Source organism: Thunnus albacares, chromosome 12 (genome assembly GCF_914725855.1).
Source record: "Thunnus albacares chromosome 12, fThuAlb1.1, whole genome shotgun sequence".
Taxonomy (NCBI): Eukaryota; Metazoa; Chordata; class Actinopteri; order Scombriformes; family Scombridae; genus Thunnus; species Thunnus albacares.
The window spans coordinates 5,426,041-5,445,246 of NC_058117.1; the positions used below are offsets into that span (position 1 = coordinate 5,426,041).

At 39.2% G+C, this 19,206-nt stretch overlaps 1 protein-coding gene across 3 annotated transcripts in view; it reads left to right on the top strand.

Annotated features, from left to right (window-relative positions):
• astn1 (astrotactin 1) overlaps window positions 1–19,206 on the top strand; it is a 393,038-nt gene that overhangs the window by 369,099 nt on the left and 4,733 nt on the right. For all 3 annotated transcript variants that reach the window (XM_044367646.1, XM_044367647.1, XM_044367648.1), the window contains 3 exons: window positions 1,742–1,877; window positions 6,168–6,268; window positions 8,358–8,541. In XM_044367646.1, the coding sequence (XP_044223581.1) occupies window positions 1,742–1,877; window positions 6,168–6,268; window positions 8,358–8,541 (421 nt within the window). The remainder of the gene's footprint in view (window positions 1–1,741; window positions 1,878–6,167; window positions 6,269–8,357; window positions 8,542–19,206) is intronic.

Sequence of the window (19,206 nt, forward strand, 5' to 3'; positions counted from 1 at the left end):
CAGAGACTTGGCTTTTTCAAGCAGAGGGTTTTTCCCTTTTACAGTGAAACACAAACCCCGGTGGCCAAATGCCCTTTTGACGTACGCAGTGCCAGCTGGGAAAACATAGCAAGCTGCATGTGTCACCACCAGGCTTGGCAGCAGGAAAGGAGCCCTGAAGATGAAGCGATGGAGGAGGAGGAGGAGGTGGAGGTGTCGGGGTCACAGGGTTGCTTCTCTCTCATGTGGGAGGCTCAGGTGATCAGGTGTTATTCCTGATTGTAACTGTTTTATCTACCGCAGTTTTTTTTGTTGTTGTTTAATGTTGTTATAAACATAATCATAGTCTTAAAATATATATTTTATTTTATTTCAGTTCATTTATTTTACAGACTTTTTTCTATTGGTGGATAGTGCAGGTAGTTAAAAACATACCCAATTATTCTTTTTTTCAATCATGTTGCACATTTATTTGCACATTCATTATTTTGTGATTTTGTGTTACGCAAGTGTTTCAGTCCACTTCGATTTTATTGTTGCTTTTTTAAGATTTTGACTCTGTTTTAAAGTGTGTGATCATTTTATTACCCTGTAGATGACGTCGAGACTTTTTTTTAGGTGTAAAAACCATTGCACACAAGGGTTATGCAAAAGGTGGGAGAGGTAGAGCTCTCAGTAGAGGTGAGACAAAAGTTATAGCTAAAAGGTTTAGCGTTTTGAATCTGCTGGGAAAAAGTGGGGTGGACAATGAATGTGTAAAACTCTACCCTCCCGCAGTATCTACTGTCAAGGTGCCCTTGAATGAAGTACAAAACATCCAGCTGCAACAGAGCAGTTGAAGACTGTGAATGGACTATATGTGTAGACCTGTGTCAGTGTGACACAGAACTCGCTGTTCTTTTTGTCTGTCTCTGAAATAAATGAAGGTTAATGGCTGAGTAAGAACAGATTTTTTTTCTCTAAGCTGGTTTGATATAAATCATGATCACTACTGTGTCATGCCTCGACACCAAAGGACTAAATCATTTATCTGAACATGCCTGTATCTGATCATGCAGTCAATAAAATCTTTTGATATCTGAACATTTGACATCTTTTATATCTTTAACTATGAAAAAGTCAACTTCACTTTTCATCATCAGCAGTCGAAATCTATTGTGTTTGTTGCTGTGCTGCACCTGACCTTTAACTGTCATGGATAGGCCTTACGGGTACATATTTGTACTTAGAGTGTGTGATGTGGTCAAGCAAAGCAGTGTTCATCTCTTGCACATTTTGTTGAGATGTCTGTTTTCAAAGCAGCACAGAGCTATGTCTAATGTCAACCTACATTAATCTACCCTTTCAAAAGTAGACATAACAGGGATATGTCTGGGCAGTATACTTAATTTAGCCCAGGGGAGGAGGCCTTATCTTATCTCAGAGTAGTTTAAAAATGCACATTTGAATTCACTAAATCATGCACAAGTTTTACAGTTGCCCAACCTTTGTGTGTACTGTCGTCAAGTCCAAATGACAGCTGAAGAGTTTTGATTTAAATTGTGATCTTAATAATAGTCAGCAAATCTACATCTAGTCCATCTACTACATTTTAGCAGTACTCTCAAAGTAAAACTTAAAAAGAGAAAAAACACACTAGTAGGCAAATGCATTATAATATGTCATGTAGCATTTTCTCAAATTGTACATTAATCACTTTGGGGTGACATTCTTGGTTGAATTATGCCATCTCAACAGAAATGTCTTTTTCTCTGTGCCACAGAAACACTTTTGAGCTTTGTGGATGACATCTTGTCTGGGGCCAGGTCTCCGTGTGTGATGTTAGGGGACATCCCCAACCTCCTGTCCTCCTCCATCAGCATGATCATTCGCTGTCTGGAGCCTGACACCACGTACATGTAAGTTACTCGCTTTTTTTCTCTCATGAACAGGTCAAATAAACAAACATATATAAACTAAATGGACCCAGTCCAGATCTTAGTCCATAATACATACTACTTTTAAGCAGGTTTTGAGTATGTTATGTTTCTCAAGGACAAAATTCTCAAAAAAGTCAGCATGCATAATTAAAACACTTTTGAGTGTGCTGTTGATAAACACTGTTGTCCCACAATGCAAAGGAAATAGAGGAGCTACTCACAGCAGGAAAAAATTAGCATTACCGTGAATGTGGTTAGACAGCTCCAGAAAGATCATAGAAAATAAACAGAAAATTATCTTTTAAAAAAACGTTTGGCTAAAGTTTAGTAGGAGTTGTTGCAATTTCACTGACATCTAACTTTGCTATTTTGATTTCCTATGTACCAACTGCAAAAACAGCATGAAGATTAGTAGTACATAGTACATGCAATTATGGAACACAGCAAAGGTTTATTAGCTGTAGCTAGCAGCATACAAAGTGACTGATTTCTGTGCACATAGGAGGCAGTGGGAAATAGCTTGCCCAGCTCCATCAAAAGTGTCTTCCAACATCTCCAAAGTGTCTTAATTATACATTGGTGTATTTAACATATGAGGAATACAAACAGAGACTTTGTCATTTAACAAGCAGTTAGCTTCCACACTTAGAGCTATAGTCTAAGTCTTTGCTGTATTTATTAGGCCCAACTAGCAAATTTACACACTGTACAGATTTCATCTGTAGCTAGCTAGCAACTTGCACACTGAGTATTTGTGTGTGGAGCAAGGATGTATTATAAGAACTGGATACCAGACTCCAGAAGATGGCAACAATTCATTTGAATGGAAATTGCTCAACAGCACATATGCCAAAAAAGTGTATGTGCTTCCTGGTTTGCTTCTGTGTTGAGCAGCTACTTTGTCAGAAAGTGCAGCTGTTGTATCTGTTTACAAGACAGCCAAACCAACTCATGCTGTTTTAATAAAGAATGAAGACACAATGTCAAATACATTGTATTTCCTTTGGCTGCTATACAATTAAAGTGTTTTTGAATGGATTTTATATGAAGCAGCAGCAGAAGGATGTTCCATTCGCTCTGACACGGTGTAAAGAGAGTGAATAGTGAGGTTGTTATTATATGCACTGGATTACATGAATGGATCATTTCCCTGTGAATCCCTCATGCTTAGGTAGGTGATCTGAATCCAACACAGGAATGGCGGACTCTGCCACTATCAATAAAAACTGCTATAGAGAGATAATTGCTGAATATAAATGCATTGAATGGCTATTGCTCATTCGAATTAAAGCCACTATGTGATTTATGTTATGTGATAAGAGCAACTTTCAAATAATTCTGATGTCATAAGTGGAGTGTATCGCTGCCTGCCACAATGTATTTTATATATTACCACTAGGGGGCGCCACAGTTTAGAATATTTCAACTCCTTCACCAAGTGACTTTAATGTGTCTTAGCACACTATAAACTTTTCGTGTCAACAAAAACACTTGTGTGTTGTGTTTATCCTACAATCTACAAAATCCTTAGTTACTGTAGAGTAATTAAAGGGGACCTGTTATGCTCATTTCCAGTTCTATAATTATATTCTGGGACTCCACTAGAGTAGCTTTCTATGATTCACAGTTCAAAAAACTCCTTATTTATGTTATACTGGTCCTTTATGCAGCCCCTCAGTTCAGTCTCTGTCTCTTTAAGGCCCCCTTCCTCTCCCTTTCTGTTCTGATTGGTCAGCTTTCTGGAAGCCTGCCAAGGGGCACTTATGTCCGAGACATGTTAAGTTACTGCTGATGCAAACCCAACATTTCCTGCTTTACTGCCTCATATTAAAAGCTTTTAAATGATATGAAAAGAAAAAAATGGGAGACTTTTATTGTGAAGAATTTACAGGAAGTTAAATGTGTTCCTCGCCAAATAAGCAGAGCTTCGTTAGCAGTGCTAAAAAGTGTTCAACACAACAACATATGGAGATATTTGGAGCTCTTTGCTCTGCAGATCAGTTAGAAATAATGCAGGGAGGAATAGTTCAAGCAGAAACAGCCACAATGATGATGATGTTTGATGAAGAGCTGCAGATGACCAGCACACCTCCAACAATTAAACAACTTATTTTACTTTGCCCTGCTGTGTAATGGAAAAACACTCACAGTGTGGCAGCTCGACTCGAGTCATGGCTCGGCATGACTACCCCCAAGACAATGGAAAAATGCCATAATGTTAGTGAAGCAGAGCAGTGATCTGACACGCTGCGTGTGAAGCAGATGACCATATAAAGAAATCCGTCACCAGCCGACATTGACTCAGGCTAAAGTAGAAAAAAACGTTGGAAACCGAGCGTTCAGAGCAGTCTGAAGCCAGTGCTTTTTACCAACAGGGATTACTTCTACAGACGTTTACCTCATTATTTGACAATTTGGCCAGGTTTAATATGAACATCTGACATTGTAACATTATATATATATGACTGAAAATAAGGAAAAGCAATAGGTCCACTTTAAATATTTCTCCTGATTGATTTTGCGGTATTTGCCTCTAGTGAGCCAAAGAGTAGTCAAATATAGTAGGTCAAATAGAGTTTAAGTTAGAAGTTCATGACCACAATATCTTTCCACATGTATTTATAGTTCTTAGGGAAACATTGAGTTCATTTCCAAGTGAAGTTTTTACATAGTTTACTAACCACTGACTAAATGTGTGGGGTGTGGCACTGATCCTTATTTTGACCAAGTTAATTCTGGGTAATTTCAGAGTGAGGGGTTAGAGTTAGGGTTATAGCTGAAGTAAGTCTTTGACCTAATATTAAGGGTTATCAAGTAGAATTAGAATCTGGGTAATTTGGGTTAATTTGGACCATTTTAGGTTATGGTCATTTCCCACAAAGACGGCAGATAAAATCATTCTGTATTGTTGGAACAGTATGGATCTATCAGCACATGGCTGCTAATAGTAAAAAGATGATTTATTCCATGTTGCATTTAAATTGTAGGAGTTTGTGATGTAGTGACTGAGATTTTCTCTGTACGCACATATATATACACACACACACACACACACACACACACACACACACACACCGGATGCTCTCTACACATGCTGACACTTATCTCACAGACAGCCTGCCAGAAGGGAAACCACACGCACATCTCAAAGAGGAAGAGCAAGGTGGAGAGGAAGAAATGAAGAGGGGTTGAAAAGAGAGCTGGAGAAGCAGAGGCAAAGTTTGGGGCAGAGAGAGAAAAGAAGGAAAGAGTGAGACAAAGATCAACTGCTAGGAAAGGAGGGAGAGAGAATGAAACAAAAGAGGATAAAAAAAAGGGTAAGAGGCCCAAGGACGAAGCCTCTTCAAACAGTTTTCGTGTATTTAGGCTGAGTGAGCAGTTACACATGCCCTTTTAATCCCAGCATCAGCGGGGCTCCTGCGCTCTCTATCCTGTCTGGCAGCTCATTCATCTCTCTGAGCTGAGGCCTCGTCTCTGCTGCACACTCCTTATATTTTCTATACAGACAGAGCCCTTACATGCTATTATGTAAGCATGACACAGAAGAAACATACTCTGCAGCTGCATCAAAAGTTCAGTCTTTGGAGACATGGGAAAGATTTAAATGTTGTAGTCTATTGCTCAAGTTGTGTCAAGTTTCTATTATCACTGAAGTCTGCATTTTTTCCACTGATTTTGTCATTAGTATTCTGATTGTCAAAATGTCTGCAGGCAATGTCCTAATAAATCATTTCCTGACCTTTTTATCTTTAAATGGAACTTGAATAAAATCTCATGATATTTCATATTTTTTCTATTCTGTGTGGCTACTACATGCTTTGATGCTGCAGGTGGATGAAGTATGTGTTTTGGCCACTAGGTGGAGATATTAATTCAGATAAATGATGGCTTATTAGCCCTGTGAAGAAGTGTTTATTGTCAGTCTGGCACCAGTGGAAGTTCTGTATTGATAATGCAGGCTCTCATCTCCAAGGGGAGTCGTCTAATTGAATTACCAGCTGCAGGAAATGCAGCAGCTGCCAGCTGAGACATTGTTGGTGCTGCTGATATGATGTTGGTATAGCAGATTCATCACACTTCATTGCTGAAGACCCACATGACAGGGTTAAGTTTTGCAGAATGTTCTTGATTGAGAAAACAGTTTATCACTCACAATCAACAGCAGATACTGTATTGTTAATATTATTGTTAATATTATTGTGTGTATGTATGTATGTATGTATGTATGTATGTATGTGTGTGTGTGTGTGTGTGTGTGTGTGTGTGTAGGTTCCGGCTGTGGGCAGTAGACAACACAGGACGCCGCTCCAGTCCAAGTGAGGTCACCATCAAAACTCCGTGTCCAACTGTGGATGACGTCAAAGCACAAGGTGAGGAAAGAGACACAGACTGAAGGCAGAAAGATGAATCATCTTTCAGGCTGATCACAGGTGGCTTACAGAGATGAGTTTCATTTTCCAACACTGTACACATGCTGGAGGTGATAGTGCTACTAAAATAAAAGCATTTAAATTGTGTCACATTTAATGTAAAGGCTTTGTGTACTTTAATATGGGTTTGTTAAGTGGTTTAAAGGATTAATAGTCAGTCAGAGATGTTGTATTCAAGGGAAAACGTGTGAGGTTCATCTTCTTATCTTCTCTTCTAGTAACCAAATATAATGTAGCTACAGCTGATTGACAGAACAAACATCTTTTTGTGTTTACAATTTGTAAAACTTGACCTCAGAAAACAAATGTTCAGATCAGTTCATAGAGTAAGTCAAAGAGTCACATATAGAAAGCTTTCATGTCTGCATCAGGACTGGTATTGGACACTGTGCTCTACAGTTCGACGAGGATATTGACTATAAAATATGTTAATCCACGTGGTTCAAAAATTCAGCCTGCTGCTGATTTGAATCAGCCATTGCAAAAATGCGCCAGCCAGTGAAGTGTGATACCACTGGGCTTATGCTGTTGATTTGAATGCCTGGAAACACATGAATGGTGTGAAATACAATACTTCTAGTGTACTGGCTCTGTTTTGAACAGACTTTATTGGCATCATCATGCAGAACAGGTGGATAAATTCCTAACCTGACAAGCCATGAAAAGCTTCTCCAACCACTTTGTATTTTAGAGGGAAATATTAATGATTTATTAATTTTAAAATGGTATTAATACCAAGATATGCATGTAAAATGACATCTGCCTTATTAATCTAAAATGTAAAATGGCACTATAGTAAAACAAGGAAAGAGCATCACATGTCTACTAATGGAGACTCAATAAATTTGTCCTATTTGTCTAAAGAAATTCTGCTGTAGAGTATGTGCTGGACAGAAAAGTTCTCCACCCAAAAGGAAGTAGCACATCAAACATAAACAGTGTCTCCAAAACGGAAGTGACATAGTTCAGTGTCCAGAGAAAGCTGAGTCACCCCCTTATCTCCTTTGATCTTCACCCTAGCGATTGAACCTTTTGCTGAGTGAATCTGTTTTGATCCTCTGATTCATGGTTATGATACAGAAAAATCTATAAATAAGATATTATATTATATGCCGATGATGTTCTGTTATACATCACTCAGCCACAATTACTATTCCAAAGATACCAGAAAAAATCAATTCATTTGGGACCTTCACTGGATATAGGATAAATTGGAGTAAAAGTGAGCTAATGCCCATACGTGTACAGAATATTTCTGGGTTACATAGCCTTATTTTTAGCATATCTCCAGGGAAATTTGCACATTAGGAATTACACAGTGCCACACCTCTTTATTCAAGACCAGTTTCCCTTATCTAAATTACAATCAAATATACAGTTTTGGAGATTGCTTCCAATATCATTACTTATCAGAATTAACACTGTAAAATGGCCTTTTTGCTCCATTGTTGTATCTATTTCAGAAAATCCCAGTGTTTCTTGTTAAATCCTTCTTAAAACAATTAGACTCAATTGTAATCCATTTTTATGGAACTACAAAACACATAGAACTGGCAAGAAATACCTTTGCAAATCTAGAAGGGAAAGGGGCTTGGCTTTTCCAAATTTTTTATCATATTATTGGGCTTCAAACATTAGGATTATGACATACTCGCTAGATGACACAGTATCTCCGCCAAACTGACTTGAAATGGAACAGGAGGCATGTCAACCTTACTCTATAGGTTCCATCCTTCCGTCATCTTACAACATTGAAAAATCTTTATATAATTGCAATGTAGTGATTCACAGTACCCTGTGCAGTACACCAACATTAGACCTCCATCCTTTCTCTTCTCTTGAGGATCACTTGATGTCAAGTATCACCAATCGACCAGTTTGGTTAAAATAAGCAAGCTGTTTGCTGATTTTTAACATCCCTTGTTACTGGTCATTGAAGTTCCAATTTTTCATACACTGTCATTTGCAGATGCCATGAGACTGCATGAAGTTTTTCAGTGTTGACCTATGACTGTTTTTGCCCTTCCAGAAATCGCAGATAAGATCTATAACCTGTTCAACGGCTACACCAGTGGGAAGGAACAGCAGACGGCCTACAACACTCTGATGGACCTGGGCGCTCCCACGCTGCACCGAGTGCTCTACCACTACAACCAGCGCTACGAGAGCTTCGGAGAATTCACCTGGAGGTGTGAGGACGAGCTAGGACCCAGGTACAGTCATCATTTAACTCCTTTCTTTTAATTTTGTACTGCCTTGAGAATAAAATGAAAATATCAGAGTTCTAAAATCAAGGTAAAGAAGAAAGGTGTTTTTTATGGAGAAGGATTGCCCACCTTAGAGGCATCTTTTGCTTTGATACTAACTGAGGAAGGAAAATGACAAAACGGTGAGGCTGTAAAACGATTGGAATTCAGTTTGTAGTTCAGAAGTGCCCATGTTTCTGATATGTAACCTCAGATCACAAATATGCATTCCTTCAAGCAAATTGATCATCAACTTGAACTTGATGGCCAATTTATCAAAAGACCCAACAGTATACAAAGCCCTGTAGGTCTGTCCTGAGTCAGACTCTTACAGAATACCAAAAGACTGAGCCATTTTAATAATGTGTAGACTGTGTTCACTGTAATCAGTCTCTGAAATTGTAGAAATGTGTGTGTGTGTGTGTGAATGTGAGTGTGTGCCTACTCGATTCATGAGTTGCCCTCCCACCAACAAAGTGCAATCCGTCGTACCGAACTTGTGCAATTGACATTGACGTCTTTGAACAATAACAGTTCAAAGACGTCTGCAAGATTGGCTGCAAGATTGAAGAAAAGTGGCAACCAGACAAGAGTCTGGGTTGGATCAGAGTTTGGTGTGAACACCGCTTTCAAGTGCAGTTTAAGCAGACAGTCTTTTCAAAAATGAAATAGTCACCAGCAATTTCAAATATGCTAGAAAACCCAGACACTCATTTAACTGTATACAGTCCATAAAAATCACACATCTGGTAGATTTGGACTAGACTAAAATTACAGATATGCTCAAGTTGTGATTGCATTACCCCCCACTGCACATGTGAAACTCTAATCAAATCATAGTTTGAATCACTAAAGCTATATCCAAGGTTGAAAGTATAAAGCTGAAAGAAATTCCATATTTTTCTTATTGTCAATAAATCCCATGAAAAGACCAATACTATCAATAAACTGAGTTTAGTTAAAAAAAAAAAAAACAACAAAGAAAAAACCTAAGTATTGTGTGTGTATCCAAAGCTTGATATAGCTTATTCCTCTGTCACAGAGGGTTTCATTATCTTCAAAAACTATTTAAAACACATCATTGAGCCACACTGTTGCACTGGGTGACATGCTCCTTCACTGCAATGAACATGGCTACTGTGGTTACACACCGTCCTGCTGCCAGAAATACTCATTAGTGCACCAAATATGTATACATCCACAGCTGAAAATAGTACCCAACATATGCACGAGTTGCACTCCTATTGGAGTGATATTTGATAAAAAACTACAGTGCCCAGCTGCTTTAGAATATTATTATAACTTTTTTTTTAAAAAAGAAAGTATAGATTTATGACCTGTTTTTAAAGATTTGTCTTCATAAGAAGGAATGGGCTTGTGGCTCAGGGCCACAGACAGGGGAAGGAAGTCGGGAAGTATTGGGAGACAGACTTGTTGCTGGTTTTAGTCTTTTTATGATGATTTGTTAACACTAACATTGCCAGCCTTATACCTTAGCAGTCTGTGAAAAATCAACTGATGCAAAGGATTCCGGAAAAAAAAAACGTATAGGGAATTAAATCCTGGCTCAACTTCTTCTATAGTACCACATCATCCAGCAACTGCCTGCTCTCGAAAATGTCAAAATAGAGGATAAATGTTTCCTGTCATGACAACTTTCCAAAGTTGTAAAACCCTGTCTTATACTACTGTGCATTGTTTTGTCATCTGATAAGCCTTCAAACTCACAGATGTATAACTCAAACTGGCCTTCCGAGATCTTATCTTCTTGATAGTAGATGAAGCGAAATGCTCTCACCTGGGCAGCCACTTGTTTGTTTTAGCTTTGTGCCATTTTCACAAAACATTCTATCCTGTTCCCGCCTTTTGTACAAAAACAAAATTCTCCATTCCTAATAAAGAATAATACATACACAGGACAAGAGGGCAGCCCTTCTTCATAAAACCCAAACAATCTATACAAAACCAAAACAAAGGTAATCCTACCTAACCAAAGCATTTCCTTTGCACATTTTTCAAAGTTAAAATTTGTTCCAAAGCCACAGTTTTTGTTCCCAGCAGAATTATAAACACATCCTACAGTGGCCCTCACAGCCAAATCTCCATGGTATCAGTCCACTCAATGCTCTGTGGCGTCCGACTTTTGTTTTGTTTCTCAAAGGTGGGCAGATGTTCCGCTCCCAGCATCCAAAGTGCTGTCTTTGATTGTAGGCAGTTGTTTGTGTGAATTAGAGTTACGGGGGAAATTCATTCAAACTGACTGGGAAGTGAGCTTAACATCCGTGACATCACCAGGGCCATTTAGTAACAAGCAACCAGGGAGGGCCCCAAATTTCCCCCCAAACTACAGATAAGTACCCATAATGTAAAATTGTAGCTTAATGTTTTATAAACAGAGCCATGTGTCCGATATAAAATATACTTATAAACGGCAGTCTGTGGTACATGCTTTCACTTTGGCAGGTGAAACTGATTAGCCGAGGCTCCCTTAATTCTCTCTGTTTCTCTCTCTGTCTGTTGGTTCACCCACCCTAAATGAAAGGTTGTTTTTAATAGGGCCCATGCTGGAAAGAGTTGATGTAATTGAGGGAGTTGCTTCTGAAGTGTTCCATTAAAATACACTTAGATTAACAGTCCCCCAATTTAGTTAAAGGGAGGGGTGATTAATGTTAATAAAGGCACCTCAGAGCTGGAAAACCAGTAGAGAATTGCATTAAAGGTGAAGCCTGGCAACAAGGGAAGGAAGTATAAACATTTTGTTTAGCCAAGTCATCAAATGAACATTAGACTTTCCTATGTATCTGGTTCAGTGTGAGGAAAGAGCTTCTTTACTGAACCTGAGGCAGAGTTCTCTGTTGTTAGCAGGCAGCGAGGTTAATGGCCTTACAGCTCCACCGCTGTGTGTCTGAGTGTGCTGACAACTTCCCCGCGGCGTCAAGACGTTTGTTTCTCTGACGTTATTTGACCGTTGGGGAAAACAAATGCAGCAGATAAATGGTTGTACTGACGCCAGGCCAAAAATACTACTGATATCATTTTTATCAAACCAAAATAATGGGCATGCAGAGTTTCTGACTTTTCAAGCATCCAGTGTTGATGTTGGCCCATGTCTTGTAAAAGCACCTAAGATCATCTTGATCATTGTCATTCAGTTGAACAGAGGCTGACCAGAACAGTGGGGGAAATTAACATGTGATCCAGATTTGTCTTAGCATGAATCAACATCATGGTCATATTAGGATAAAGATTATATTTCTGCTTTAATCAGAAGTATCAATCAAGTGCCTTACACCTAACCTCACCTGCCTAACAGGAGTCCCACCACAGACACCTAGTGCAGAGGTTCTGATTTATAGTTCAGTGTCAGATTTCCTTTTTCAGTATTAACACCACAACACCAAAAGAATATACTGTATCATATATGATCGAGCCATATCGTGCTTTAGTTAGATTCCCTACAGTGACTGTTTTTACATTGTTTCATTCACTTTGTCATAGAAGTAATGGTGGGAAAGTCCACCTTTATATGTATTCACTAAATGTGTGTTACTGAAAAGGAGAAGCTATCAGAGATTTTTTAAAACACATTGCATGTTTTATCCACTCTAAACAATCTACCGGCATAAGAACCTTGTAGGAGAAAACTCAAGTAGCCCATGCTGACCAATCCCAGTCTTCCTGTCCACATATGGTGTCTCTGTAGGTGCTGTAGCTACAAGGTGTAGTTAGATTTTGAAAGACGCAGCCTGTCAGTTATGGTGTAGCTTCAGCACATACGTATAGGTATCCTTTAACGCAGAGGTATAAATCCAGCTAAAATTGAAAAATGATAAAAATATTGTCAGACATGGTCACGGGCACCCTGGAGCTGATTCCAGCTGACATTGAGCAAGAGACAGGGTACAACCTGGATAGGTCAATCACAGGGCTGACATATAGAGATAGACAACACATGTTCATGTCTTTGGTCTGTGGGAGGAACCCAAAGAAGACCCACACAGGCATGCGGAGAACATGCAAACTCCACACATAAAGCTCCCAGCCGGTCAACACTAGAAAGTCCTTGTTCTTCATAACTGCCTCTGTAAGTCCCTTTTGTTAGCGGCTTGATCTTAAATCACTATGTCTTTGGCCTCTTGAGAGAGAATATACGTCTCCCACCCAAACAACACAGATCCGTGGTACCGCCGACAGTAAACAGCAGAGCAGACAGGCTCCCCTCTAGCACACACACATAGACCACATACTGTACATGTACAGACCACAGACACAATACTTTACTGATGCACACACACACACATTCACACACACACACACACACACACACACACACACACACACAGTCTCATCTTCCCAAATCAGCTCAACTTGTTATGAGGAGAATTCCCCAGTTTCCCTGTCACAAACAATGAGGACTGAATAAACTTGATTTTCATTAGCTAGTCAAAATACAGATAATAAGAACCCTGCTCAGGCTCTGACTCAATGTAAACTCATATCAGCCAAGTAAGCAATATCTGGAAACAAATGACAGGACCATTTGGCATCCTCTGGAGGACATTTTTGTTGCCTTTTTCATGCAACATCGCGTGACGTTTTAACTAAAACCATAAACTCACCGAAAGGCTGTCTCTCCAAGGCTTGACACTTCTTCTCCTGAGGGCCAGACCTTGTCATCGCCAGGGGAGTACCCATTATTTAAGGCACGCCGCTTGGCTGTTGACTTAGAAACGCTAGATGTTTTGGCTGGGCTGAAAGAAAATCCTCAATCCTCGCCATTTCAGTCCTGACCGTGTCCTTGGTTGGACTCCGTGCCCTTTGAGGAACTGCAAAATATTCAATTTTTTCTATTTCCTTTCTGTTTTTACATGACAGTCTCTCTAATCAGAGGAGTGCTTGTGATAATAAGTATTGTTATGGTTGGAATTTCTCTCAGGAAATCATAATCATAATCACAGCAGACTGTTTACTTTGCTCTCTGACTTTTTTTAGATGAGGAAAGGACAAAAATACACGCAGTGAAAGCAGAAGTGCCTTTCAGCTTCTCGTCCAACAGTGATTTATTGGTTTCTGCGATACTGAATAGTGAAGAGAAACATATAAATATTTACACACTGTGATATAAATTTCCAGTAAAAGTATCCCATTAACAGAACCAGAGCACTTTGTTATGACTTTTAGATAACAATAAAAAGTACCTCATATGCCCTTACCAGGAGACGTCCAGGGTGCTACTGTTTCCTGTCAAATGCAGTATAAGGAGGTACTGGAATTGTCACAGTATTTTTAGTAGCTGATAATAATGCTTCAACTATGCAGTTCATCAAATTAGAATATTATAATTCTTCTCATGCTGAGCTGAGCTACAGAAAAGAATTCTAAAAGTGTATTAATTTGAAATGTGAAGGTTTAAAATACAAACACTTTGATATCTGTGGTAAATATGCTTTAAGTATGAAGGTAGAGGAATGAGTAAATTCATGAAGAAAACTCTGACCCTGTCCTAGAAATGTTGTTAATATACTAGTTATTTTCAACGGCAAATACGTCTTTAGAGGAATGTAAAGATGCACTTTATGTTTTTGTTTGTCTTTTTCGGATGTTAGTGAAATGTCGCAACAAATATTGAATGTCATGAAATATTGGGAGAGATAGTCAAGTCCCCCTCATGATGAATTGTGATGATCTCTAAAGCCTCACTGTGCCACTAGCACACTGCACACTCTTTTTCTTGTTATCAATGAAATTTGGACATGTTCAATAAACATATCTGCAAAATATTCACTGACAACATATTTCATCATGTTGTGTTGCAACAAAAGTTGAGCAAGGTGAAACTTGGTCTAGGTCCACTAGGTCGACTCCGTGGCTGAAAGGGGCTGATATAGAGGAAATAGGGATACAGACGTGGACTGCAGAAACACACATGGTTCTGTTAACACAACAGAGGGTGTCTGCACATACTGTGTGGATGTGTTCACACATATTTGTCAGTGCGTCTCCTCTGTCATAAATTTAGGACTTCACATGGACAGTCTGTGAGGACCTGTGCAGATGATGAAATGATGAAATTTACAACACACTCACCTTTGCCGACCCTGAAGGCTACACAGATGCAGAAACTATAAATTAACTGAGAAACCAAGTCCAAATTATAATCAGTTGAATCGAGTCTGGAAGTCCTGTTGTCACAGGGCTTTGGTCTGTGTGTAAGTATGTCTAATAGCGAAGTGGATCATAGCGGACTTTCTATAAGCTCTAATCATAATCATAAAAGAAATATGTGGTTTTTGAGGTGAGACGGAGGTGAAATGCAGGATAAAGGACATGTATTTTGTCTATTTTCAATGGTGGCCACTCATTTATTGGTGGCACATCATGCTGCTGCCTGTGTTGGCTCTCTTTTGAGTCTGATGAGGTTAACCACATTTTTAATATGGTCTAAGTATCCTAGGGTCTGTTTGGATTGGGGCGGACTGTGCTATGGCCTCATTTCTGAAAAATGTAATGCTTATTGGCTGCAAATAGGTTTTGCACAGGTATGTTTTGGATCAAGTCCAAAATGAGAGACCTGAGAGAACGTGTGTGCATCATTTAAAGTAAAAATGTTTCTGGTGTCTTGTAGACTGGTAGAGTGTTTCTGAGTCTTTTTATGTGAAACAATCAATCAACTCAGTCAACTGGAGGAACATTTAATATTTTCAATGTAAATATAAGCATTTTTCAAATTTTCTATTTGTTTAAAATGATTTAAACTGTGTGTTTACGTGTGTATGCTTCTACACCATACCATGTAATGTGTACCTTTCAATATGACCATGTGTGTATACAGTGTATACAGTACATACAGTATATGTGGATGATTGTATTTGACACAAATCCACACAGAAGTTGCAAGTGTAACTTTTTTAAGGGGCACTCGAGTATCTTGAAGACCATTTTCCACTCCTATACATGCACTAGGATTTATGGTGACAACTGTTGCTATTTGGAACCTGTGAAACGTTCCTCTGCCTTCCTGAGACACGAAAGCATAACAAACCACATTTTTTTTCTTTATTCTAAGCAAATAAATATCCCAATTTCCTGAAACCACTGAAATCTGTGGCAAAATATTGGGAACATAAAGGGGTTTCAGAAAAATGATATGAATGACAGTATGGCAGCAAACTACCAACACAAGGGTTCTTGTCTGCAGACAGGCTGTCCGAGAAGACTGACATAATTAAAATGATTATTTCTTTCTCTCCAGCTTCCATGGCAGAGAACATAACCGGGGCTGTTATGGCTCTCTGGACATGCATTTGCAAAGGAGATGTTGTCCTGCTGAGCATCCAAATGTACATAACATTCAAAATATACTCTGATTCCAAAAACAATGTAATAACATATGCAAAATACTTATTAGCCAAACAACTGCAAGGAGGATGTTTCTTCTCATGTGTCTCTATATGTAAAATGGTTTGCAAATTAGAGAAGAATGCCAACAATAACATAGAAATATGTTTGACTCAAACTGTTTTGCCTCTTTGAATGGAATTAGGGCCTATTGAGGGGTACAAAATCCAGTCATTTTCCAGAAATAACACGAACATTCAGCGGAAATATGGTGATGTGCTATATGTTTACAGAACAGCAGTTGATTTGGAGTGAGTCTAAGACAGGAGATGAAATACTGTACAGGCATCCACAGGCCACACAGTGTCTGTATTATTACAATGTGTTAGCCAGCGCCAAGTTTAAGCTCAAATCTCCAAAGAATTGCAGCTTATCAACAGAATCAAAAATAAAAGAAGCCTTCTGGGTCATCACTCTGAATGGGTGTTTGACAAGAGGATATTAAGTTTACCACAGAGATTTGAACACTCAAGCTACTTCTAGTTGTATGTAGAAATGGTAATAGTCTTGGATTTATTTGGGATCATGATCCTGATCCAGACTTAACTGCAAATCAATCTGGACTGGACTGGTCTCACTTACTACATTATGTAAGTATACTTGTGTTTGAGCAGTTTGTTAGTGTTTGGGTGTACAGTATGCGACACACATGGCAGACTTGGAGATTCAAATCTGTTAGTATGTGTGCATCCATTACTGTGTCTGTGTTCACTCCAGATTGATCACAAGAAGCTTAACCTGCAAACATTAGCACAGATGCAGCCAGATGTTCTCAAACTTAAAGTCCCCCTTCACTCAAAAATCTGTTTTGCTTATTTGTACTCCTCTCGGATGTTTGAGCTTCATTGTACAGAATGATGTATGTGCAGAGTTTGTTTTCACATTCATCTGCTGAAGAGGGAAAGTTTCTCTGTGTTCACCTTAAATTTAAATTCAATGATTTGTAACATCATAACTAGTTTAGAGCCAATCATGGTCCAGCATACAACTCACACAAGTGTGATGTGGAAACTTGAAGCATCCAGTGCACAAACACTGAGAATGGACTTTACAGTGAAGAAGGAGACATTTTGTGTCCAGCAGGAAAACTTTTGAAATGAACAATATTTACATATCCATAGATTCTGGGTTGAATGAAAGAGGGAGAGGTAGATGTCATTTTCAAAAGTGGACCAGAGATGAGAACTTCAAAGTTGGCACCTGATTCATCCTATGAAAGTTGTTCACTGGGAGCATATGACTAAAAAGTTGTTTTTTGTAGTTGAGAAAACAGTCCTATCACAAGGTGCATTTAGTACCTGTTCTGGAGATTTTGGTCATATCACATGATCTTCATCAGCAGATTGCGTTTGACCAGTTTTTTTTGATCAGTAACCGTTTTTTTTTTCTTTTTCCAAAGTACTTTAAGGACTTTTCATCCCTGTGCGCTTAAAAGCTGATGTTCAACATTCATTCTTGACTTTGGAAGCAGCTGATGAAGTCCGTTTAGTAGATCTTCAAAAGCTTCAGACTGCTGATGAAGGTCAAGAATGAACTCAATATGAACTTTATCATTATTTTGAGATCACCAGTCAGAATCTTGACTGCATCAACACATGGCAGCTGTCATCGTTACCTCCCATACCACCATCTCCCTTTCCAGTGTCATCTCTGTTTCCATCACTTTCACCTCTCCATCATCATTTTCATGACAACCACCATCACATCATCATCAGATCTGCCTCATGACTACCAGGTGAGTGTCTATGATGATTAGTGGAACGTGAATTCACTGCGGTTTGCTTCCACCTGCACATTTTGCACCGTAAACTGAATTAAGTTGACGCTTGCAGCAGTGAAGCCGAATACTTGCAGGAGGCTGATGTGCATAGAAACGGAAATCTAGACAATTAGAGCGATGAATAGGTAGAAACAAATGTTTATTCTATCTGTATAGTCATTCATTTCCTTTAACTGGTGCATATTGAATGTGTAGCCTGGGTGCTCTGATGTGTCATCAGTTCATCAGTATAATGTGCTATGGCTCTGGTGACTTTGGTGCATCCAGCAGACTTGTGGCTTGGCAGAATGGGGACTCTGCACTGTAGAAGTGCTGGTTTGGCTGAAGGATGAGGAGAAACTGTGTGTGGAATGAACAAAATCTCCTCCTGCTGCCATTTTCTGACTTTAGACAAACACTGACAGGGTTTCTCTACAAGGGCCAAACGGGCTGCATCAGGCTTAATGGTTATTTATTGCGCTCAGTGTCCCTATGAGATGTATTTATGTGAACTCTGTGCATCATGTTACTAATGGAGATGATTTTTCAGCTGGGCTGGTTTGGCCAAAGGACAAGTTCAAGCATTTCATAGGAATCAAGCTGTCTCTCTTCTGCCTCTCCACAGTTTCACAGCCGTCCATTAGCCTGCTTTCCTCCACAGCACCAGCTCTTTACTTGCCATGGCCATTCATTTATTCATTCATTCACTTTTCCACTGTTTTATTTTCATCATTCCCACCCAGACCTTCAGCAGCCACTGTGTGTGCTTTGGGTCAAAGTTGGAATGTGTCAGTAACCGTGCACCTTACCCTTCAGACAGGAAGCAGTTTTGTGGATGGGTCGGTTTTAGGTTTTGTCATACGATGATGTCACTCTAAAACAACAGCAGAGCCACGGTGTGATTAATGGGCTGTAGACAGTCTAATGTATCTGAAGCCTGATGTGCATCAACACTGAGATTCCACTTTTCTTCAGATGCTTGGCAACAAGCATTTCCCACAGTTCACTGCATTTCACAGTCACTGGCTGGCTGCTTGATTCCTGTGATATCAACAACTCTCTAAATACTTTCTAAAGAACCAAGGTGGAGGGTTGGGCAGCCTTGAGCGAGATGTGCTTCTGTTTAAGATAAGATAACTTTATTGTCTGACAAGGCTCATCAACCAACAAGTAATGTACACTTAAAACCACATGTAAACACACACACACACACACACACGTACGTAGAATATGACCAAAAACACTGACAAGAACAGTATTAAACAAGTCAGAGTGCACTGCTTATTTTAATCTGTTCAGGGTTGTGATCGGATAGGAGAGTTTGGAGTAAACCAATTATTCTGCTGGTTGGATTATGCGGGAGAGTTTTGTTATGTGTTTGATAGTGAGGGCGTTGTACCAGGATGAAATGTTGAAGGTGAGTATAGATTGATTTAGTGTCCTGTAAACTAGGGTTAAAATGTCCTTGCTGACAT